The 25,612-nt window shown below is 35.9% G+C and overlaps 2 protein-coding genes across 6 annotated transcripts in view; one reads left to right on the plus strand and one right to left on the minus strand.

Moving 5' to 3' along the window:
- GLDC (glycine decarboxylase) overlaps positions 1–913 on the plus strand; it is a 41,081-nt gene extending 40,168 nt beyond the window's left edge. For both annotated transcript variants that reach the window (XM_030511597.1, XM_030511598.1), the window contains one exon: positions 280–913. In XM_030511597.1, the coding sequence (XP_030367457.1) occupies positions 280–423 (144 nt within the window). In that variant the 3' untranslated portion in view covers positions 424–913. The remainder of the gene's footprint in view (positions 1–279) is intronic.
- Positions 914–2,242: 1,329 nt separating this feature from the next.
- Positions 2,243–25,612, minus strand: part of UHRF2 (ubiquitin like with PHD and ring finger domains 2) — a 91,272-nt gene continuing 67,902 nt past the window's right edge. The window contains exons 8-16 of one of the 4 annotated variants that reach the window (XM_030511601.1): positions 25,443–25,550; positions 22,194–22,298; positions 12,403–12,509; positions 10,201–10,363; positions 9,542–9,679; positions 8,602–8,725; positions 8,015–8,175; positions 5,970–6,068; positions 2,243–4,493 (exon numbers count right to left, since the gene is read on the minus strand). In XM_030511601.1, the coding sequence (XP_030367461.1) occupies positions 4,347–4,493; positions 5,970–6,068; positions 8,015–8,175; positions 8,602–8,725; positions 9,542–9,679; positions 10,201–10,363; positions 12,403–12,509; positions 22,194–22,298; positions 25,443–25,550 (1,152 nt within the window). In that variant the 3' untranslated portion in view covers positions 2,243–4,346. Of the gene's footprint in view, positions 4,494–5,969; positions 6,069–8,014; positions 8,179–8,601; positions 8,726–9,541; positions 9,680–10,200; positions 10,364–12,402; positions 12,510–22,193; positions 22,299–25,442; positions 25,551–25,612 lie in introns of all 4 variants that reach the window. The other 3 variants (XM_030511602.1, XM_030511600.1, XM_030511603.1) reach the window with 3 other exon arrangements.

Genomic DNA, 25,612 nt, shown 5'->3' on the forward strand with positions numbered 1-25,612 from the left:
TCATTTTTTTTTTTTTTAACCCATGACAATTGTTTTCTTTGCAAGCATTTGTTAGCGGACATGGTTACACTTTTTAAAAGATCTAAATAATCTTTTGACTGCCAACTCTATACATACTTGTAAACTTTCAGAGACTGCAAATAGATCTGAAGTATGACTTCACTTAAAAAATGCACTTTTCCAGCATCTGTCATTCTTAAAACGTCTAATGTCTATTACAATTATGTAGATACGCTTGGCAAAAAAAATTAAAATGGTTGTTTTTTCTTCTGCACTTAGCCATTTGTGAAGCCTGAAAGCAAGTTTTGGCCTACAATTGCTCGCATTGATGACATATACGGAGATCAGCATCTGGTTTGTACCTGCCCACCAATGGAAGCCTACGAATCTCCCTTTTCTGAACAGAAGAGAGCATCTTCGTAAGACTGCTTCCGGCTGCCTGGATTTCTGAGTCCATCAAGACGGCCTTTACCTCCCAGACCTGACAGGAGATTTATATACTATGTATATTTTGGATAATCACCATGCTTGTTAATTCAGTCACTGCTCAGTTAAAATGTAAATACAATCAATACGCTAAGTGTAAACAGAATTTGATGGTTCCACAGCAGTTGAATATGAAGTTGCCTCGATTGAGCATTTTGTCTGTTTTGTGCTAAAGTTTTAACAATTAACACCCAAATTGCAAATTGGCATCGAAGATATGGCTAAAAAAGTAGAAAATATGTAGATGCATAGGCAATAATAATGAGTATTAACTGTGGGAGTAATTGTTTATATTTTGTAAAAAACGATGAAGTAGATTGTTTAATATACTTCACATTATCACTAGCATTGCTAGTATCAATATTTCATACTGGTTTTTTTTTACCTACCAATGTTAGTAGTCTAATAAAATTGGTCAGAATTTTAAGTGTTGTCATCTGGATTTTAAATTTTCACCTGGGTTTATCCAACAGAGCAGTATGAAATGATGAAGCTTAAGTTCTGATTTGTCAGAACTGCCACAGCAGTAACCTCTTCTACACAAAGCAAAATACGGACAGATATTAATATGGAAATAAATCTGATTTTTTTTTTAATGAGCTATTATGATCAGTTTTACTGAGTAGTAACAAACAATGTTTTTTTATATTACATCAGTTTTTCCTTGTATTTCTATCTAATCCTCTCCTGTATTACAAAACCCCTTTTCCAACAGACTTGAGTTGTTTAGTGAAAAGTTAGATGTTGTCTAACAAAGGATTCTCCTTCCACAGTTTCTCAAATCTCTTCTTTTGGACACTGGCTTTGGTTTATACAGAGCACTCAACTTGCCTTGCCTTTGTCATGTAGGTCTACAGCATGTGTAAAAACTGATTCACAGCTTCAGCTCTGGCCCTCCAAGAATACTGACAACACTCTGGAGACCCAGCACCCTACTTCTACACACAGTGCTACATTCAATTACTCAATAGACAGAATGCAGATCTAAACCAGGAGCAGCCTCTTCTAATCTATTCCCAGACATATATATATAGATATAAAACCAATCCTCTCATCAGTTACACAGACAGACAGCAAGTGTTACAAGCACATTTGAAAGGAACCTTAGAGCAGGCTTGTACAGATTCATTGATGTTTGAGGCAATTGAGAGCCTCTGCAGAGACAAACTCATTCAGGCACATGAAGCAGTATTTTGGTGAATGAGGAAGCGGGTACTGGAGTAACAGTCAGACTGCGGGAAGGACCGTGCAGTTTGCACATTACAACTAGCAACTACTCAACCTCTTTTTGTAGGTCTACATGCACACTCATGTCTGGGAGCTTCCTCTGAAGGGACACAAGTGAGGCAAGTGTTCACAGCACTGTTTTACGTACTTACTTTGTGTCCTTTCTAGTGAAAGTTTCGTGACTGCAACTTTTTCATTACCTACCTCATGACTTCAATGGGGGCTTAATTAAAGCCCCCATTAAACACCCCACTAAACTCCACAAAGAGACTGCAGATGACAGGATACAGGAATGGATTTCATTAAAGGAAGGCTAGGCCAGATCAGTTCTGACTGAAAAGCTGCACCTAGGTCTTAAAACATGTAAATGCATAGTGAAGAAAATTAGAATGTTATACTCTAAAATTTACTTTGGAAAAGGGTGTCTTTCAGTAGCTAGTGACATAGCACTAACGGTGTAAAAAATCGTGAAAAAACACTGCAGACTTGCAACATGAGGAAATGAAAGTCCTTCTGCCTTGCCACAAAGTCTTGTCAAACTACTTTAATGTTTGTTAAAGGCAGTTTCATGTTCATTGATTCTCCAAACTGACAGATTTATCTTGTCAATTGATAAAAGCTATTAAATGGAAAAAAGAAACATTACAAGGTGTAAAGTATTTCACAGCACTCAACTATAAAGTAAAAAGCCACAAGTCTTAGGTGCTTACTGCACAGATGCAATGATTGTTACAAAGGTAAAATTACATCTCTTTTCCCCATAAGATACTAAGCCACTACCATTTTGTAAAACATAAAAGTGCAACAAGATATAAGAACCTGTCTATAGCTCTTGTAAACTGTATGCTTAACACTGATATCAATTCACCTACAACAACGGCTGAACCCTCAGTCTAGGAAGCACAGAAAAAGCTGAGGATTTCCTTCTTTCAAAGCTGTTCAGCAATGCCTGGTTTTTTGATAAATGACAAAGAGTGACAGCACCTGCATTATGTATTTCGGATACAACTGAAACCCTAAACAGGAAGGGGGTGGGAGAGTGGGGAGAGAGAGAGGTTACTTATTGCGGGTGAATAAGCCATTAAATCCAACTGTCAGGTACAAAAACCAGCACTGCCATGTGCATCTCAATGACCAGTTCATCACCACACTAGGGTAAGGGCAGTATCTTAAATTACTAAGACATATATACTCCTGTATAAACTTCTATGCATGGCTACTTTGCAGGCTACAGGCTGTCAGTGCAGCCCCATGCCTGTGGTTGGGGATCTGACCAACCGCTGTGTGGGGCACCCACAGCTCCCAGCCTGAGTGGCTCTGGCACCAGCACTGCCAGCGCTGGCAGGGCAGGAAGGGCTCCCTTCAATTCTAGTACATGGACTAAGCACTAACAAGCTTCCTCCAGATGCTCAGTAGAGACCAGAGTAGCTACATGACAGCTGCTGCTACTGAGTATGTGTAAGCCCACAGACAGTGGTGTCAGGTTGGGATTTTTTCTTAATTAATAATATTTTTTTCATTGAGAAATGAGTTAAGGAATATAAAGCCTCACATCTGAAAAATAAGCGGCCCACTAATCTGAAAAAAATTTCTATAAAGTGTTACATTTTAAGTAAGTGGATAATATTAAAAACAAAATTAGCAACTTTTCTGAATCATAAAATATTTAATAAGGTATATTTGGGGGAGATATATTGTATATAAAATTTCAGATCACAATATGAAGCGATTTGAACCCTCTCCAAGCTAGCACTGCCTTCAATGCCATGTAGATGTATTGCCACTGATACAAGACCTACTAAAAGCATACACTGTAACTAATACAGAAGTGGCCTTTTTATATGAACTAGTTTTTACACAACTAGAGTGTCTTGAATACCCTCTTTAAGTGCAAAAAACACAGATCACTTTACACTAACGCAGCAACAATGCATTCATATTGTTCTCATTAGTCATTAGTAGTCAACTTGCATAAGATACAAGAAAAGCACAATGAAGCTCACAAAAATAGACTAAAAATCAGCCTGTTCTTGCAAAAAAATACAGCATAATAGAAGAAAAAGACAAAAAAGGATTATGCACACCACAGAATTTGCTGTTCTTTAATCCAGCTGGCTTAAGTGCTGTTTACGGGAGTTTTTGCCATTTTTTGTGGGTTTTTGTTTTGGTTTGGGTTGGTTGGTTTTGTTGGGTTTTTTTTTTGTAAATCAAACCACATGGACCAGGCACAACTAATATTGAGGAGGCAGTGTGTAGCTAAAACTCCACTAAGTTTCGTTATCCCCACAATGTATTTTCCTCTGTCCTGAGGTAGTTACAAAAAAACAAATCATAAATTAAGCATCAGCTAGGCCAGTAAGAGCTGAGGCTTTTCTTCTTCTTCTTCTTCTTTTTTTTCTTTAAAAACTATTTTTTTAACTGGCCAAAACTACCCTTGATGTTAAAAGACAGCTAAGAATTAGAGTTCTCACTACACCAAAGAGATGGCCATGATGGGAAGAGGGTTAGCTGCTTCAAAATGTGACAATATATTGAGTCCCATCAAGGTGGCTGGTCCACTGTTGAATTTCCGATGTTTATTCCCCTTTACTCTCTTAAAGTCATTGGGTGAAGTACAGAAGAATCTGAGCACATCATCGTCCTTTACTGTAACCAGGGAAGAACTGGTCCAGTAGTGTCTGCAGTATCTTGTTGGGAACCATGGTGTAGCCTTTTCCCAGGTCATAGCGGCAGGCAGGGCAGCTGAAGACTTCAGCTCTGAAAGAGCGCTGTAAACAACTCTAGGACATACAAAGACAGGGAAACAAATTACGAGAATTTTGTTTTAGACTGACAGCTTAACCAGCAAAAACTAAGGAATCACAGTAACCAAAAATGCAACCTGCTGTATTACCAGAAAAAGGAAATCATTACGAAGCCCTCTGGTGCCTACTTCTACCTCTATGACCAAAATGTCCTATCAAAGGAACTCTGCTCTCGGCTGAGATGTGAAACACTGAGCTGAGGAGGAACTAAAACAAATCACTGCTGAGATTTCCTCTTCATTTCCGCTAGTGCATCGTAGCACATTTCCACTGTGAATCGTAGCCATATCTGCAGCTTCTTTCTAGCTTCACAGTCAAATTCATAAAGTTCTTCAAGAAGAAGGTGAGCAGATCAGCTATATTGTCTCAGTAACAATCTCCATCTCCATCACCAGATAAGATTCACTTAAGCCTTAGAGACATATGTAGAATAATATAATCTCTTAACACATTAGCATCAGTGCCGCCCTCTTTACTATGTTATCACAGGCTGCACACAGGCCAAGCATGTGAGCTGAATATCAGAAATTTATCAGGGCAGATCTGCGCCCAAACAGCAAGAGTAGCTTGCTATCAAACTATTCCTTACAACTTTAACTAGATGTTATTTTGCATTTGCAAATATTTACTAACATCTTCAAATTCCGTGCCTTCTGAGTTTGCTGCCATTCAGCTTTCTCTTCTCCATAGTTTTCCAGTATCCATAATATTCTAAATATTAACCCCATCATAATACTTCTAATGTTTTACGGAGCCATAATCATTCTATGTGTGCAGGCCATCCATAACACCAGAGTGACTTTTATGAAACAATACGTATCTTCTTGAACAGCAAACTTGCATTATCAGATACTGTACTAGGATGATAATAGTCTGAGCCCTTTTAAGGCTCCTAGGCAGAAATACTGGGTACGGCAGGCAGACCTCAAGTATCACAATTCAGCACATGATCAAGATTTTAAGATACATGAGTTAGTTATAAATTGACCTATGTGGCCCTCCTACCAAACATAAACAATGTCAAGAATAACAAGATAACATAATTTACTCCAAATAATTGTCATATATTTACTCTGCATCCTTTGAAAGAAGTGTTACACAATAATAAAACCTGATTTTATTCCTTAACTATGTCAAATTAAGTTACTGTGGCTGTACCATCACCTAGCTCCTGGACTAAACCAGTTCCTAGTGTAGTTCTACTGATCACAAAGGAATGACAGCAATGGCAAACTTCACTCCTTTTGTCTATAAGGAAGTATACTAAATATACTTCCAGTCCTTCTTACATAAAATTAAGCTTACATAGCAATCACTGAATGCAAACTTGTTGCATGCTTTTGCTCAGAATGTTAGGCAATAATTATTGTCTTTCTAAAATACATATGGCTTTGGTGACTGGTGTCTCAGAACTAAGAAAACAGCCCAGGGCAAGACTGAGTTTATTCTTACTTTACAGACGTTGTGGAGGCACTCTGTTGTCACTGGCTGGTAAACCAGCTCCTGGCAGCAAACACACATAAAGGATTGTTCCAGTTTCTTCAGAAAATTCTAGTGTAGGGCAAAAGAGTAAAAAAAGACAAGCTCTATTACAGTTCTTGTAAATGCCACTTATTACATAAAGATGATGAACTTCCAGAAGTTTTTAAGTCCTTCATATCCATAAGTGCAGCTTTCTAAAAGTAATCAGGAAGCAGGTCCATAACTGGTTAAATTCCCTGCTCTTCAACAAATCAGGGAACTAATGTTTTAAAGATTATTTACTTGCTCGTATCAGTATGGTTATACACAAAATGAAACAGACTGGAGGGCCCCTCATGCCTGATTCTTAGCAAAGCTCAGAAAATTCAGTAATTATGTTTAGTAACTGCAGCTAGAAATTTGCATGTGCCTGAAAGATCTCTGCTCCCCTGCCAAGGGTACAACTTCTGCTAAGAAAGCCACTGCTGCACCTCCTCCTGTGCTTATGGATTATGGCTGGCTTAATAGTTTCTTCCCTCCTCAGGCCAAATTCTCTGCAGAAAACCTCCTTGGTTTTTAAACCTTCTCAGGGCACCTCTGAGAAATCTCAAGATATATTTGTTATCAGGTGTTTTACACACACAAACATGCTTATCTTCAGTATGTCAGCATTCTCCAAATATCTCAAGAATAGAAGCTTAGGTATATAAAAAACAAAGCAGATCTAAGGGCAATCACAATACGGTTCCTTGTAATAATTTTTAAAATACCAGACTTATCTTAAACCACATTTTGTTTAGTTAAAAGCAGGTGTTTCAAGCAGAAATATTTACATTTTCACACTAGTGACCCAAAGCTACCAGTCATTCCCACTGTCTTTAGTAGGAACCAAAAGGAATTCTTACCAAAATTATGGGTAGGAATCTGTAGAAAAAGTAAATCAACCACTTTGAAATTGCTGCTCTCTCCTTTTTATAGACATGCATCTTTATTGCCTGTCATCATACACAATTTTAAGAGCTGAAACTCCTTCTAGTCATTACAGACCACTGGACATGGAAAAACAGGAATTATAGATGCTTTTTCTGTTACAGAAGCACCAGAAATAGCCACTGGTAACTCTCAAATAAACTAATTATTTATGTCCACTTACCAACCAATGGTTTGTTTTTCAGTGAATTGAGTTTTATCAAGTTATTTTAACTTCTTAGTGCCTTGATCTCCTCTGAAAAATAGCTAAAATAACTAAGAACTTGAGATTGGTAAGACTAATCATCACTGAAAGACATAGTATTTCAGGAGATACTCCTTTTGCTGACTTTTTGAATGCTAGTGTCTATAGTCTCTTAATCATGAGCTACTCTAGTGTGAGGCATCCCTGCTCATGGCAGGCAGATTGGAACTAGATGATCTTTAAGGTCCTTTCCAACCCAAACCATTGCATGATTCTATGATTCATGCTATTTTCTTGACATTTAGGGGGAAGAAAATATTTTCGCTCTTACTTAAGGTTTCCTCTCTACAGAGTGGGATAATGTAGCTATGGATGAAAATACTTTCATTTCATATCTAAATCTGAAGATGACAATACTTCTATCTTCTTAAACAAAGCAAGCAAGCTGTATTTTCTGTCATAAAAGTATTTTCTGTGTAAATGAAAAGTAGTGACTAGAACCATCTTTCTTCATGTCTGATTCCTCACATCAGCACAGTACAAAAATATATTTATAATTCCAGTGAAAACACACTCCCTGAAAAACGGAAGGGAAAAAAAAAAAAAAGCCACTTCTAACTTAAAAATGTTTTTTGAGCAAGAAAAGATCTCTATTACGCAGGCGTAAGATGAGCCATCAATAGCAAACTGCACAAGTGAGGATTATTTTCTTGAAATCAAAGTCTTAAAAACAAAAATAATGCTAGATACAGTCTGTATTCAGCAGAAGTTCAACAAGCAAATCAGGTTTTAAGACTCAAGATTTCTCCTAGAAGTCTGAAGAAAAGGTAAGTATTAAAAATCATGCATGCAGCAAACATACTGGTCCTTCCTTAAGAAAAGCAAGTACTTCATCCCACAGTTTCTGGTTCATAGTGTCTTCTCTAATCAGCCATTGCTGCTCTTGGGTCAGCTGGAAAGCCTCTCCTTTCCCTCCATCTCCCATCCTCATGGCTTTGGGTGTATTCATAGGTTCCTCTATACCTGCTTAAGATTATGACCATCAGACACAGTAACAACAGAACATCAGTCTGAACTAATAGAAGGGGAAGACAAAACTGTTTCTAAAAGACTAAAACATGGATCACACTCCTGAAATTCAGCAATCAAATCCATGCTTGAACTCATACTGTACAGCACTGTTTTGGGCTGCAGCACACAAACGCACAGAAGACTGTTTTTCTACAGAGCTTAAGAGAAAGAACTGTAAGAGTCATCAATAAGATCCCTACACTAATACTTAATAACAGAGCATGTGCTTATCAATTTACATTAGTATTCCAAACACCTTCACACTTCCACGAAGTTTTCATGCTACCAGCTTAATGAACATAACATGACAGACTTTGCTGATGAATGCTAAAAAAAAAAAAAAAAAAAACAAACCACCAAACAAAAATTTAAAAATACCATCATCAATTGTCCTTTTCTGGTTTCCATTGCTCTGGCTGGTCGGCTCCTGTTTCACAGTTTGCTTTTTAACCTTATCTTTCTTCTCCTTACTAGCCATGGCTTCCAAATAACCTTCTGGATACTAAAATAAAAAAGCACAGGTTTAAAACAAAACCCACTGGCACACAGGAATTCCCAAATACCAACAAGACTAGTATCTAAAAGACTTTAAAACCCTGTGACTACATATTGAAGTAACTACAAAATTTTTAAAATCACACATGATGGAGACAATATTTAAATTAGTATCTATTACTAAGAAAGTGTACTCATGTCAAAGAATCTAATCCAGACTTGACTGTATTAAAAAAACCCCAATACCTATATCTGTGCCCTTACAACTATGCAAATAAGTTAGGCAATGCTGAAGATGATGGCATGCTGCAAGATATTTTCTCAGCTGCCTTGCTGAGAAAAAACAGTATGTTAGTTCTTTGCATCTTTTGTGTATTCTGCAATTCCTAAGTCCTTATGGATCAGTTGATTCCTACGCCTGGAATACAGTCACACAAACCACTCAGTCACATGGAGAGGAAAGTACATAAAATGTACAAGTTTTTCAATTTCTCAGACAGAATCAGCTACAAATTTTAAAATTCTTCTAAAAATTCTTTCCAGCCTAAGCATCACAAAACTGGATTCAAACTCTCAATTTTCCAATCCATATACACAAAGCAATTCACTGCTAAGGCAGAAAGCTCCATCCACTATTCCTTCAGCTGTGTCACTAATACAGGATCTTTCAGTCAGACAATCTGTAGCGTTTTTTGACATTGAATTCTACCACAGAGAAGTATAAGAAAAAAAAAGGGGGGGCTTTAATTGAATGGATTCCTATTTCTGGAATTTATTTAATGGAACTCAGAATAAAAACAACTCTGCAAGTCCTGATTCAAACCTGTACACTTAGACCCAGTTTCTTTGAGCGCTCCATTCCTTCTGAAGTCCAAGGTGCAGGCTCAACGTCATCTCTCCTCAAAAGATAACGCCAAACTAAAAATCCACATTTTCCAATTTCTGGCCAGTATTTTACCACCTAAAGAACAAAATGAAATTACTGACATTATTTTATCACAAGCCAAACACATGCATATAGTCATGTTTTCATTCTTCAAGAAGAAATCAGAAGACTAAGTTATACATTACTATTATACAACAGCTCTTCCGTCGGTGCAAAATTTTTGAATTTTTGATAAATACAGTGCTCTTAAGAGGCAAACACCTTTATTTCAGATGCTGAGAAGTCATTAAATGCACAAAGAACACAAAATTGGAGGGCATGAAAACATACTTTAATTCCAGTGATGAATATGACTCAGTAGGCACATATAAAGTAGCTTACATATTCAACTTTATATATCTTACTATGGATTATGTTCTATCATCACTGCTTTGCATAATTTCATTCCAGTTCTTTGCAGAATAAGCTAAACTAAAAAGCTATCATGGAGAAATAAGAATTATTTAAGTAATAATGAATAATTTGCAATGTAACACAAGACTTTTTAAAACAGATGACAAAAAAAGTTATGCTGCACTCAGTAGAAATCCGAATACCTTGTAAATGCCATCATATCTGTTGCCTTCCTCTGGGGCATATTTGCTGATTCGCCGTCCTTTTGAACTGCGCACTACTCTGACTGGCTTACCAGCTCTCCAGTTCTTAGACTCTGCTCCATTTTTGTCATCCAGTGGGGCATCACAGTTAAGGGCCAATGCCCTAGAAAGAGATTTAAAATCTTCATACACCAGACTGCTTCACACAACAGATTCTTGAGAATTAATGTAATTAAGTCATATCTATTTCCCTCGTCTAATATGCTTTATCACGCAGCACAGAACTTTTTAGCACATTCTTTAACAGCTGCAGAAGTGGTGGAAGCAATAAGATCCATTCTACCATGTATGGTAAGAAAAAAAATGCAAACACAGAATATTTTGTTGTCAAGATTCCAGATGAAAACTCAGATGAAAGAGCTAAATAAAACAAGCCAATTCTTTTAGATTCAAAATTCTTCATTTTTAAAAATAATCCCTTCATAAATCGCATTGAGGGAATTGAAAGAAAATTATAAAAGGCAAACTTTCCCTCTCACTATCCCCATTAACTGCAGATTTTACAGCTCTTTACGTGTACGGAAGGTAATGAACATGATGAAAAACACTATGCAGAAAAAAGTACATAGTAACCATCTAAAAAAACCTAAGTAACTGAAATCTCTCACATAATACATACTTTGCCTCAGAGTAGGAGTTATATAATAGTAGTTAACTCAAGGACAATAAGCCCTGTTATCCACTAACTACATAAAGACCCTCTTCTAGAAATCTGGAGCAAGACACTATGAATACCTACTAGACCAAGCTGCTGTAATGAAAAGTATTTCTACTTTCACAGCCTGATTTGATCAGGGTTTGAAAACCCTTCAGAACCAGATTCAAATTAAACCATGGATCTCAGAACAGAAAAAATAATATAGTTTAAAAACAGCCATGGTACAAGTATAAAACCCATATTATACAGGACAGTAAGAGACAGGCACGTAATATTAACTCTAAAAATGTTTCTTATATAAAAGCAAAACTTAAAAAAGGAGAAGTAAAATAGCTGGAGAAGTAAATTAACCAATACTGACTCAACTACATGGAATTATCATGATCTTTAGTATCAAAGTGCTTGAAAACTTGAATCGAAATCAGTAACTGAGAGCAGAACCTTATTTTACTCCATGCACACTAATACCCGCAAAAATACAAGGCAAGTTTTGAAAGTGGATTTATCATTTGCCAACAGCAGAGGAATGCTGAGACTAAGGAGTCCAGCTTTTAATTCTGTTTTCCAATGCAAGTTTGCTCTATTCACTAAATATGCTTGTTAATCTCTTGCTATCTTCCTTCCCTCCTTGTTCTTGTTCACATCATGTCCTCCCCTTTCCCTCCCCCTCTCCTCCCCACACTCTCAACAGCCAAGTCAGGCTTTCCTTTCTCCTTGAAGCACTACCAAAAACCAAAGAATCCTTTTACACTCTGCTTGACAACAGCAGATTGTATCTAAAAGCAGACCTGGCAAAGAAAAGGTCTCAGTCAATGCCGGTACCCTACTTGTGTTAAGTGGTCAGTTGCATATGAGAGATTATGCTCTCAAGAAATAGAAAAGGATGGAGAATTCTTTGTTCAGGCAGACTTTTAGAGGATGTGAAAACACTTCAAACAGATGTCTAATTTTTTTTGACATACATTTTCATTCTCAAGCACCTGTTTTTCATATAGCAACACGTTAATTCCTTGCTTTTCATAGAAAACTATGATGGAAGAAAGGGCTAGCAAAATAGTGAAGATTTCTTCTAATATGGGAAAATGAACATGCTTTCTTCCTACTTAAATTTCCTAATTGATTTAAACATTGAATAAGAAACTTAAAAAGAAACACCCAGAATAGAAAACTCTTACCCAAGAGTTTTGACAAACTTCTCATCACATTAAAACCAGAGTCCTCTGAAGGAATTTGTAGGACAATTTCAACCAGACAGCCTACCAGCTGCACCATCAATACAGCAATGTATTCCATTGAGGTGCATGTTTCTTTAAATGAACAAAACATAATGCTTGATAAAATGACTCTGAGCAGCAAGAGGCACCACTGTTTACAAAAGAGGTACAGGAGTGAATGAATATAGTGAAATGTTAGTTTTTAATCAAAGCACTACAACCCAGATCTTTTGTTCTGGAATACTTTTAAATTATATCTTCAAAACTTACCTATTCATGTGTGTTAATGTCTGATCAAATGAATGTTCTCCAATCCTTTTATTGCCAGAAAGATCTCTACCTCCACTCCCAGTGTAAGTGAATTCATCTCCTCGATCCTGTGCAAGAAGATTATCCTTCATTTTAACACTGGGAGCAACTCAATCAAAAAAGAAATGTGACTTAATTTGTTCTATTTACTCAGACAGAGAAAAACTATAATCCAAGGCATGGAAATATGTGTTTCCAATTTCAGCATCACTGTCCTTCTAGAGCAGTTGTGCCAGCACAAAGCTACTGGTCTGGATGTAACACATTCACCAGAAAATTCTTAGTAAAAAATTGTCTGCCTTAAAAAAACTTGGCACTTTTTAATCTTTTAAAAAGCTGGGTTGGGGGGGGGGGGGGGGGGATATTCTGAGGAAGGGAACACATTCTACTGAGTGGTTACTTGCTCCAGAGCTTTCATTTAGTTTAGAAGTATAGGATGTTTGTAAAATACATAATAAATACCTTGGAGGGATTACTTCAGCAGCTTGTGCAAGGGACTAAGTGCTAGTAAGTATAAACAGCTACGCCCTACATGCAAGGCAGGTGTTTTAACGCAATAATAATCACAGCTTTTCTGGAAATAATCCCAGCTCTTCTGAACTAGTAAGAGCTTAAACTCATTTAGATTTGCATTTTGTAATCTGATATAATTCTGTAGTATATTTCTTATGTAGAAGTTTCTTTAAATTGAAGGAAGGTTGATAAAAACTTTTATCATGAACTGTAAAACCAGTCAAAACCTACATAAACGTAAGTAAAGTCAGTATGGCTATTTTCTTCAGCAAATATGTCACAGAAATTCATATTACTCCTGGCAAATTCAAGTATTTCTAGAAATATATATATACACACTCTAAAAATATAGTTAATATGATATCTCTTTGGAGAAATAAATTTTGTACAAATCAAGAGCAACAGTAGAAGATAAATACTTAACAGGAAAATAATGTTTATATGGATTTTTATAGCAAAAATCTGTACATGTATGCAGTAGTAAAATTCAGTCAATTTCTTACCACTATTAAAAGTCTGACACTATTCAGCATCCAGTGCAAGACTGTTACAGATATTTCATGACTGACAACAGCAGAAAAAGAGAAAGTTGGAAAGAGCAATGCTGTTTGAACAAGGTCATAGAATAATTATAGAAAAGATGTTTATTTTATTCTGTATAGGGAAAACCTACAGAAATTCAGCTGCAGTATTAGAGTATTTATTCTGAAAAATTTATCTAGACATAATAACAAGCATGTGCTATGAAATACTAAATATTAAATGAAATATTCAAAATCTAACAAAGACATGCACAAACTCTGGTATATCCTCTCTTAAAACAGTCTACTTACTCTGCTCAGTGAATTTCTAAAAAATAACAGAAATAGAATGATACTGTATGAGAACGATATATGAAACAATTTCAAAAGAACAAAAGACCAACGAGACAGGAACTATTTACTGAGAAACGATATAAAATAAATTGTATAAAATAAGGTATTACAGAATTGAACTACGTTTAATTTTTTAGTGATTGTCAAACAAAAAGCGCAGATCCCACAAAGATGTTTATGATAATACTATGAACAGGGATGGATTTGCTTGATGAATCAGGCCCATTCAAACAAACTGATTTTTAACAGCACATAGGAAGCTTGTGCCAAGTTCAGAAAACCAGAAAGATGTCTCTTGGAAAGTCATGAATCCAGAATGATTTGTGTTTCATAACAAAGAAGAAACTGAACACATCGTTGTGTGGCAAAGTGAGGAAAACTGTTAAGGCAGTTTTTTGATGTGCAAGCAGAAATAAACTAAAACTGGAGGTGATTTTTCCCTCTTTACAGAAGATTATGTTGAGGCAAATACTGAAATAACATATATATGAGAATGTAAAACAACAGAGGAAAGACAAACACTACGCATGTGAGCAAGATGAAGAAAATTATTTACAAGACAAGACAGGTTCGTGACAGTTAGGTAGAACGATCTTCATGAGAAGAAAGTACTGCAGACTTTTTTTTGCATAACAGACAAACATAAAACAAGAACAAATTGCTACAGACTTAGGCCAAAAAAACTCCAGCAAGAAGGCATAAATGCAACAGTTTCACAATTATCTATTGGAACACACTTCTTTGGAAAATGGGTTAAATGTAAAAGGCCTAAAAGCATTAAACTTCCAACGTCTTCAGAGTAAGACTGAGTGATTCTCTGGGTGGTAAGTCTTTAATCACAGGCAACCAGAAGACATTGTGATTGAAGAGATAGCATAGATATAAATCCTATGCATAAATGTTCACCTCTTGAACAGATTCCACACTTGAGTCTCTTTAATTATGCAAGTGTTCTATGCATAAATAGGCAAAACTATATGGATTTGGAGGAAACTGGAAATCCAGAGGAAGGAAAATGGAGGAGAAACAGAACAATCATGGAGCATAATTGTTACAGGTCAACTAAAAAGATGATGGCACCTTTTAATACTTTCCTGCAGAAGAAAGGCTCATTTCTTCTATTACTTCCCAGAAGAACTACACTCACTTATTTCACATCAGATATATTTAAAAAAAAAAAAAAAAAAAAAAAAAAAAAAGGATTGCAAGGCACAAAGACATATAGCTCTTAGAATTCAAGAAAAATCAGAGAGATCTTGTCATACAGGGCACTGACCTGGACTGGATGAAGAGAAATGGGGAGGACATTTGAACCTCTGATATGAGAGCAATTCCTAAACAGTGAGAGGAAGAAAGCTCAAGAGAGTATGTAAGTGCTAGTAGAGAGAGAAAATCTAGAATGACAAGAGTAAATGATGCACAGAGAATCCTTAAAAGTGGAGTAAATGTGGATATGAATATAGTCAATGACAATCAGAATTGAAATGAGGATACTTGTAGTCTGGAGACCTAATGGAAAACCTACAAAACCTACTTCCATCGGAGTTATGGTGTTTTACTTTGGAAGTGGAGTATGCCAGGAATACTCACCAGCTTGTTATTTGGGATCTTCTGATGAGTAATGACTTATTAAAACAATATTGCAATAGCTTTGAGTTCTGTGTCTTATCTATAGACAATGCAGGATCTTCCTACCACCCAAAACAATGTTCAACTGATGGCCTGTGTGTGACAGGTAAAGGAGGAAAGCTGTTTTTTCTCTAGGGTATCAGAATGCAGAACTAAAGATATGGATACTGCTGTAAATTCTGCATTCAGTCTGCATTCATTTGGCAAAATGAATTATTGATATCTGTTTTAAGAAACAAAATAACTGTCAAAAAAACCATTAAATATTTTCTCTTCCGTTTCTTCTTCTTTGCCCCATTTTCTTACCTTAAAATACGTAATTCTGCCATTTCTCTTCTGCTTTCCACAGCTTAATTCAACTTTTCCTGCACCAAAACTTTCTTTCAACAGCTAGTAAGACCTTTGTTATTCTGCCTTCTCTCAATGCCTTCTGTATGTCTCTCTTTCTTATGTTGTCTCCATAAAGTTATCTCTTAACTGTCTTGTTTGTAAAGTTTGATCACACTGTAGAGCAAATGAACTTTACCCACTGGAGAATGAAGAAAGTAGGATTCTGAATTCCACATAATTCTGACCACATGATTTCTATGAGTTGCTTTTATGCAGCAGCTGACAGGGGCATCAGCTACTTGAAGTTACTGGAATATCAGCATATGTCAGTCATGAAATTTTTTTTTTTCTTTACATTAACACCTCTGGTATTATACTCAAAATTTGGTCCCAACATATACATAAAAAATTTATAATTTATTAAAATACGCTACTAAAAACACAAACAGATTTTCTAGATGAGCTTCAGCCTTCAGTTTGAAAAAAATAATGTCTTATTGGCTTTTTTGATATACGAAACCTCAAAATTTCATCAGTTCATCAACTCCTCAATTCACCAGTTTCACCTTTGTAAAATATGATGAACAAAGGTTAAGATTTTGATTAATATGACAAAGCAAAAGAAGAAAAACACACTAAGCCTTTTTACATGAAATTTTGAAATTCAAGACAAATACTAACTATCAGACAATTACATTTGAAATTATTTTCTCTCCCTTGTAGTAAGGATACCTGAAACTGAATCATGTCATCATTCATCTCCATTAAAACCTCACGTATCTGCAGGTAAGTGCTGTCAACATTGATCTATCTGCCCAACTGCCTGATTTATTTTTGATAATTTCATAGTTTAGCACTGCAGTAAAAGGTGACAACTAATAAGGAATGGCTAAATTGCATATTTAATTTATAAATCAATAAAATATCTCTTGCATTAAGTGCAAAGGTTGAATATATCATGATCTGTGTTTCTGAGCCTTCCCTGCAAGTGCCCTTGACCGCAAACACAGGACAGTATTGTGGCACATTCCACCACGATGAAAACATTTAACCATTTTAGTCTAAAACAATCTGAACCTCTGACCAGTAAGAATGACACCTTCAAAGCAGGAAATAGCTGAAGGTGGCTAACTGGTGATGGAATTAGGTCAACATTTTGAAATATAAATTCTAAATGAAAGTACTAGACTACTACTGCATGTGCAACCACTTCTTGAGGTTTTTCTTACTCCTTTTCAGGTTCAGTGCCAAAATGGTGGATTACCAGACCTTTAAACTAAACAATTCAGGCTACCCAATCTGTATTCATTATCTTTTGCTCCTTTCAAAATCAGTTCTGACTTCAAACCAGGTTCACCAAAGATATAACAGATAGAAAGCCTTTTCAGGTCAAAGACACCCGCCTGTACTGGGAGATTACTTAGGAAATAAAACAGTTTTTTGAGACAACATTTTTTAACCACAATTATCTTTGACTACTTCTTGAAGATTGCTGATTGATTGCTTTTCTGATGGAAAAAAAAAAAAAAAAAGCTGCAATCTGTATAAGTAATTTGTCATCTATAATCCTAGTTAAAGCAATGCAAGGAAAATCTTGCCTGTCTAAAAGACATGCACTTTCATTCATTTATCTCTATACATATAATTAGAATTTGTTACTTTCATCCTTCTTTTATTTCCTGCATCTAAACAACTGCTTAATATCATAGGAATGAATTTTTATAAGTGTTCATGTGAAAAGTCTATGAAGTCCAGCAAGAAACTCATATATGATACAACAAAGATTAGAATAATTATGCTGATTGTTCAGAGTTTTATGAAGGGAACAGATTGATGATATATTGCACCAATATGACCAGTCTCTTGAAAATGTATTAAATTCAGAAAGGAGGTATTTCGGTATGTTAAGCATTCACAATCAGAAGCCAAGGCCTATGTCCTTGACCTACAGCACTATTCCAGACAGAATGTTTCCTGGAAAGATGAAACAGAAAATGAGCTAAACAGCGCTTTGCTAAGCACTGGCAGCATTAATTTCTACTTTCTAATCTGCTTTATCATTGTGTCAGATGGGTTCTCAATGCTTTAAAAACAATTAGATATGCAAAGTGCTGCAAATGAACTTTGGAAAAGCACAGATAGGAGCAGTATAGACAGAGATTCCACACCTCATTATGAAAGAAGCTGCCAAATAGGCAGATGAGACTACTTTGACAGACGTAGTACTAGCAGTAAAAAAATTACAAAAAGCCTCTCTGTAACAAAATAAGGTGTTTCAGAGTGTGAAAGTAATTCTGAATATAATGCAGGCACAGAGGAGATAATGAAATTCAGAAAATAATGCAAGAAAGGTAATTTTTAGTATGAATTAGCATTTTGTACAGACTGATAGCTAACAATATGGAATAACAGAAAAGATGGAGAGGAGACTGTTGCAGGATAAAAGCTGTCCTGCAGATCTGAAATATAAGTATTAAAGCTACTGCCCTACAAATTATGACAACTATGTCCTTAGTATTGGAAGTAACAAGGGTAGACAAATAACACATCCGAGAGAAATGGAAGATATTTGGTAGATATTGTATAGTGAGATACTCGAGTTTTTTCACATTACGATGGAGCTCCAAGCAGGTCCCAAAACAGTAGGGTGCTTAGACCTTGGAAATGTGGTGGCTTTTGCAAACAGCAAGTTCCACAGCATCAAGATCAGGTTTTCAGCTACATAGTTGATCCAGGTGACTCACAATAGACACTCTCGGTGTAATGGCTGTAATTAACTTGTTATGTTGGATTCTCAGTACTATAAAAGAGAGGTGAAGAAATTGGAAAAACTGTTCCCTTGGTAACATAGTCAGCATGGCATGATAATTCAGAAAACTTATATAGCATACTACATCTCTTTTGTACCAGGACTCACACTGGATTCAGATGATCCAGGTAAGCCTAGCAAACTGGTTAATAAAGCAGGTCATACACATATCTAGGTAAACCGCTAGTCACAACGGTCTTTGGATACAAAACACTCTGAGTCAGACATGAAGCTCCCACTCCCATTTGATTTGGATTTAAAGCCATTTAAGTATGCAATTTGCTACAGCACTGGCACTGCACTTTTGGCAGTGGTGGAACTGATCAAGTGCTTCCACTGTGCAATGTACACTAAGTGGAGGTTCTGAAACATTCTAACCTGACCACAACATTCGCTTGGGCAAATCTACTGAGCTGAACAGTGTTTATTTGCTATTAGACTATTTCAAACAAGTGGAATAACACTGACACCTTGAAAGTGATTACCCACATACAAGATTAAGGCAAAGACAGAAAACATTTAAAATGGACAGCAAACCATTTCATGAAGTGGTTTGTGAATGCTGTGTACCAGGCACTGAATGGGTTTGGTATAGATTATTAATGAATCTCAGCAATGAGTTTATCTGCCTGGGGTCCCTTTTGAGTCACTAGAGATGCTATTATCTTTTACACTCTCAGAATCTTTTAAAAGAGGATGCAAATGACCACAGCAGGTACTGTTCTTCATGAGATTCTGAATCTCAGTTCAGAGATTTGCTGTATGATCCTATATGCAAAATCACTTAAAGAAGAAACAATCTTTGCTCATATTAAACTAAGCACACCACACAATACATTTACCATCTTTACAGCACTACTTCAATCCAGCAGAAACATGGATCTTCAAACTTTTGAACAGCACTTTAAACCCTGATACATAAACCCAATGACACAAAATAGGAGGGCAATTTTTCAACACAAAAGTGAAATTTCTTCAGCTACATATAAATCAAAATACTTTTATCATGAATACTTTTATCACTCATCACTTTGATCAGTGATCACAATTACTGTTAACGTCCAATGTCTAGTTTTTAAATGTTAGTCTATTCTGAAATAATTCTTTGATTTTCAATTCCTGAAAGACTTCTCGATTTCTTCAGCTAATGTTCCTATTATGGTTAGTATCAAGAACAAGACCAGGAGATCAGCAATATTAGGATAATTGAGACTCTAAAGCTAATTATTGTAATACTGAACCTTAAACAGGTAAGCCATTTGCCACTAAAATTCAAGGTTAAAGATTTACAAGAGATAGATTAATGTGTAAACATTTTTATGCATGTAATTAAGAATGAGGTTAAGCTTCACGTGCAAAACAATTTCACCCATTGCTCATTTTGTAAACTATGACTGTACCCCTTCAATCTTGAAGGTAGATCCTGTACTGACAGAACTCATCGTTACAGAGCACTCAAATACATCCCAACTTGAGCAAACATGTGGACAAGTCTGGGTCTGCAGAATTGTAAGTTTCCAAGGATACAGAATAAAAATGGCATGATCTGAAAGCTAGACGTAAATTCTATTTCCTGCAATGTATTTTTGCAATTATTTTACCCCAATAGTGAACTGTTAATTTAAACCCACAGGAAGAGCATTAACATGGCATATGTCAGCAGTGTGCATAAATAGTGCATAAAGTTTAGAAACAGAGTAATAGCCTTCCAAAACCTATTTCTCAATTTTGTAAAAACTTATACACAACTACCTATGTCATGCCACTGAAATTCAAGTAAGAGTCACCTCTCTTTTCTTGTTCTAATACACTGAAGTGACTAGATGTAAGCAGAGGATTTTATCTGAACTTTTATTTAAAAGTTTCATTTGTGGAATGAGATGCTGTACTTTGGATATTTGTTAGTAGAGAATTTGGTTTTTCTGTGGATATCCTTACATAAGAGTTTAATTTCAACCTCTTCCAAAAAACCAGAGAAAACAGAAGTAAACTGGGAAATAAAATCTGGTATATGAAAAAAGAATTGAAGAAAAACTAATTCCAAAAATGCACCTGGGAAAAAAAAAAAAAACCCCTTGTATCTTAGTTTAGAGAATTGCAAAAAAGCTAATATTCGTACAAATTTTTAGGGTATCTTCTGCAATGTCTCATCATTACTATTCTTCTTCAAAATTATGTATGTCATCTGGACTATGACAGTTACTTCAGTATCCACAAAACCACATGATCACTTAGGTGAACTAGAAAAGACACGCAAAGGATCCAATTAAGTTTATTAAATACTTCTAAGTGAATAATTACAGCAACAGAAATAAGGCGACATCTGTATCACCATCAAAAAGAGGGAGTCTGCAGCATCCCAGCATAGCAGGTACAATTTCTGAGCATCAGGGTTCATGGGATTCTCTGGCTAAGCGTCCTAGAGCTTGGGTTGGTGCTGACTCTAAGGGTGTAGTAATGTATCCCAACACCAAGTACCTCCTCATGTCACATGTTCAAAAAAAAGACACACTCTTTCAGAGGCAATACTCTACAGCAGCTGGTAGGTGCTGTTAGCAAAGAATACATTACATTGTGATGGTATTTCAGATGCTTATTTCTTTCTCCAGTGCCTTTTTCCTTCTGATTCACAGCTCTGCATGTTTTTAAAAAAACAGATTGTTTATCTGTTTTATATTTTTACCCTGCTTTATCTTTCACCTGACGCATGATTCAAAATTCCACCTGATGAAGCAGAATTGCAGGAAGGGATGTACCCTGTGTAAACACTTTAATTGCAGAAAACAGTAATCTATTCATAAATAAATGTAGGTCAACAACATGAGATGAAAGTTGGACGCAACTACTGTTTTGTTTAGCAGCATAATTGCTTTATTGCCTTCGTTGCTCTACTTCAATTTTAACATCAAAGTCTAATTTTTTTCCAGCATCTTTGGGGATCATAACACAAGATATTGACAGTTTCCTAAGAAGTTCTGAAAGCGCTTATCAGTAGGAGGCAAGGACGTTCAGATATTCATAAAACCAAGTAACATGCACCTTTTATTCTTGCTCCATTAAAATGTATGTATCATGTATTTAGAAACACAATAAACCCAAAGGAAGAGGCATCTATGTTTCTTGAAAGCAATAAAAATCAAGACCAAAGCAGAACATAAAACATATTATTTGCATATAATTACAGTATCAGACTTTAAGTAATACTAAATTCAGGCTCTGAAAATATATTGAAATTTAGCTACCTTAAACAATGTAAAATCCACCTGTAACTAACATATTTGGCTTGAATATCACAGGGCCTTGAGCAACACGGTCTAGCGGGAGGTGTCCCTGCCCATGGCAGGGGAGTTGGAACTAGATGATCTCAAGGTCCTTTCCAACCCAAACCATTCTATGTTCTACAGTTCTTTAAGAAATATTTGCTTACATATTTCTCCCCAGAATACTAGAAACTACTCAGTTTGTTATCAGTAGTTATTTTTTCCCATGGTTGTATTTGCATAAGCATTAGTTTTAGGATCAACAACAAACATAACCCTCTTCACAAACACTGATACATTAGAACAGCAAAACTGTTGCTTCTATAAATGACTTACCACTTCATCTTCAAATCCTCCAGCTAATACAAGTGAATAAGCTCCATCATTACTGCGTCCATGGATTCCACCCACATGTGGTCTGTGAACACCTGCTTCGCTCACCTGGCAACAGAAAAAAGCCAGTTTCTAGCAGTTTTTTCAAAAAAACAGCCATCTACAATCACTTCTAACCATCAACTTTCTGTTTAAAATACTGTACAGGATTCCTGTGTAAATAGCTAATGTAAGACTGTCATTAAAGGTGAGCATTCCACTAGTTTTCAAGGAAGAAAAGCCAAAAGTAAGGACACCTGAAAAATTATAAGGGCAATGTAAGACAGAGTTGATACTCAAGATGTAAAGGTACACTTTCTTCTTTGGGAAAAATCTCCATGATTCTTTCCATAAGCAGTATTTAAAACTGTACTCAGTGCTATGCACCACTTGGACAGTCATTTAGAACAATCCAAAGCAGATAGAGATCTGCCAGTTTGGTAACACTTTATAATCTTTACCTAAGGAAGACTCCAGTTACCTGTGTAAAGATCATTTTGTCAGGTAATACTAACGTAACCCACTGAAGATGTGACCAATGCGGGGAAATATTATCACACTGCCTAAGGAAACAGAAGAAGCCATTGCAACAGCATAAAGATCTCATGTTAGTTCTCCAACCAGGGTAACTTTCTGACAACAAATGTGCGTCTAAGCTGCAACCAGACCACCTAAGACCTGCAGCTATACCATGAACTGGCAACATCATTAAAGTCTGCTGGAACACTTCTCCCACAAAGTTTATGTAGTAATTGTTTCAAACTATCAAATTATATTTAAAAAAACCCCAGCCCTTTACGAATAAAAAAGATACTACATATTAAACTATGTATTTTCTCAGTACATGATGCCAAAAATACTACTGACAGAATGAAGGTTCCCAGCAGAAAACCAATCAGGATACTTCTTTCTATCTTTGTGTTTTCCTTCAGACTTTCAACTTGCCTGTTTTTCTTATTCTGCCTTTCCGAAAGACAGAATCAACTATGCCAATTTTTCCAGACCATTGTATGAGTATGCTGAATAAAAAGGCCCTGCTATTGTGTTCCTCTTTCCTGCTCTATCAAACATCCTTTCATTCATTCCTCCCTCCCTTCTTTCATTTCCAGGTTTTTAGCAACTAAGTTTAGGCTACTGGTAGGTGATGCACCCTGAAGATGAATTCTGGTAAGTAATTCATGTCAAATATGCTCATTAGATGCTCTCTCCAGAAGCAATACTTAGTCAATTTCCTTCTAGAAAACAAGAGTTTAAGTCATAAAAAACTACATAAAACTACAGTCTCAAAATTTTTATAGATTTGCTGTGGCAAACTCATTTCTCATACAAATACCAGTCACATGAGAAATGAAAGTGTAATTTAATTTTCTGTATAAAAACATTTCACTCTTTTAAAAATTAAAAGAAAAAAAAAGATTAAGTATTTCATTTGTAGCCAAAATTATTATGTAGAAATACTAATTGCCTTTTTACGTCTAGCCCACAGATATATCTAAGAATTAGCATTCTCTACATAATTTTCTGACAAAAGCAGAACTCTAATTCTGTTCCTTTTTCCTTCCAGCACTAGAAAGATCTGAAAACAATTATTTTTTGTGTTCCAATGAAATTTGTAACAAAATTTGAACTAACAATTTCAATTCTTGTTAAAACAGTAAAAATAGAACTTGATTTTGAGATTTTGAGTCTGAATTAATAGAAACTTCTCTTACTTAATCTGGAAGCCAACAAAAAGATTAACTATTCACTTCAATTCACTAAAAAGTTCTTCAAATTCAACTGACAGGAAAGGTCAACAAAACAGCCCTGAATTTTCCTCTAAAGCATGACATTTTATATAAAATGGATGATCCCAAGAACTGCATAAATTTACATTATAAATTTAATATGCTTCATCTAAGGCTTGTGTTGATGGTAGTGTTGACAACGGACATCAAGGTAAGAAAGGATCAAAAGAACAAGTTTAGGTTTCAACTGCTTCACTGTGATTTCTACCAAGATTTCTCTTGTTCAGGTGAAAATGTCTGCTGCTAACCACTATCAGCCTTAAAACTTGCATGGCCTTCCAAATCCAGAATTCTTCACACAGTACCAGAAGATACCACCACCAGAGGAAAACTGACTCCTAAGTATTCTCTTCTACCAACTGAATGATAAAACATGTTTTCTTCTCAGGAGAAAGCAGGTGATGAAAAGTTCAGAAAACAAATGAGAAGAGGTTTTTGATTCTTGGCTTGCCCCTCCTCAAGCAAGTAAAACAAAAGAAAGTTTCTGTTCTTCCAAATGTGATGGAAAATAGTCAATTACAATCTTCTACACATGCAAAAGACAAAGAACTAACTGATTTTGAAAACAGAGAAGTACGTATTTCCCTGACTCAAAACAGTAATTAAAAATATCAAAGATAAACCAAAAATCAGTGCTACCAGATAAAGCTGGGGAAAAGGAAGTAACTTTGCATTTGCTGGACACTTTAAAACCACACAAAATCAGTACTGGGACAAAATGAAGCTGTCCCATCCTCCCTGCTTTGTTTTCTCCTGCCCCTTGAGTACTGGCTCTGTACTTATACCATCGAAACAAGAAACGGACTGGTAAAATTAGCTCCCCTCCTACCCCAGATGGTATTGTTTTTCTGCCAGTTTTTTTATCAATGTAGTTTACCACAGAGCCTAGGAAATATTTGCGACAGAAAATGAGACAGTGCAAGAAAGAGCAAAGGCTGAATGGACAGCTAATTTCAGAAGCACTACAGGCTTACACTGGTTTAAGCTGTTCATCAGCCTAAAAGAAGATTCAGACATCCATTATGTATGACCAAAAAAAAAAAAAAAACCAACTCAGGGAGTCAATTTACAGTCATATTATCTAATGTTTTTGAAATCTACAGTCTACATCTCCTAAGTGGGATAATCAGTCCATGTGAAGTACACTTCAGAAAACACTTGACTATTCACTAAATATCCCACTCAGAACTTTAACATGTGAAATTTGTTTTTGCTAATGACAACAGACTTCTTATTAAGTTGTATTGTAAAAACAGTGTATTTCAAGCTTCGCTACTATCAGCATCGCTTCCATAGAATCATAATGTATTTGTTCTATTGAGTCCTGGCGAGAATGGCAATTGTCAATCTAAATTTATTTTAGTGTGCAACCCATTCATTATTATTCTTAATTACTTCAGCTACATCTAATACTGAAACAACATACCTGAACTCTGAACTTCCAGGTTGTCCCAACAGGAACACCAGGTATAGGTCCATAATGATTTGATGGAACAATAGTACATTCCTTGGTGCGACCAACACAGGCCATGCCCTAAGAATACATCAGACATTCAAACATGAATTAGTACTATAATAGTGAAGACTATTTGCAAA

This window comes from Strigops habroptila, chromosome Z (genome assembly GCF_004027225.2).
Source record: "Strigops habroptila isolate Jane chromosome Z, bStrHab1.2.pri, whole genome shotgun sequence".
NCBI lineage: Eukaryota > Metazoa > Chordata > Aves > Psittaciformes > Psittacidae > Strigops > Strigops habroptila.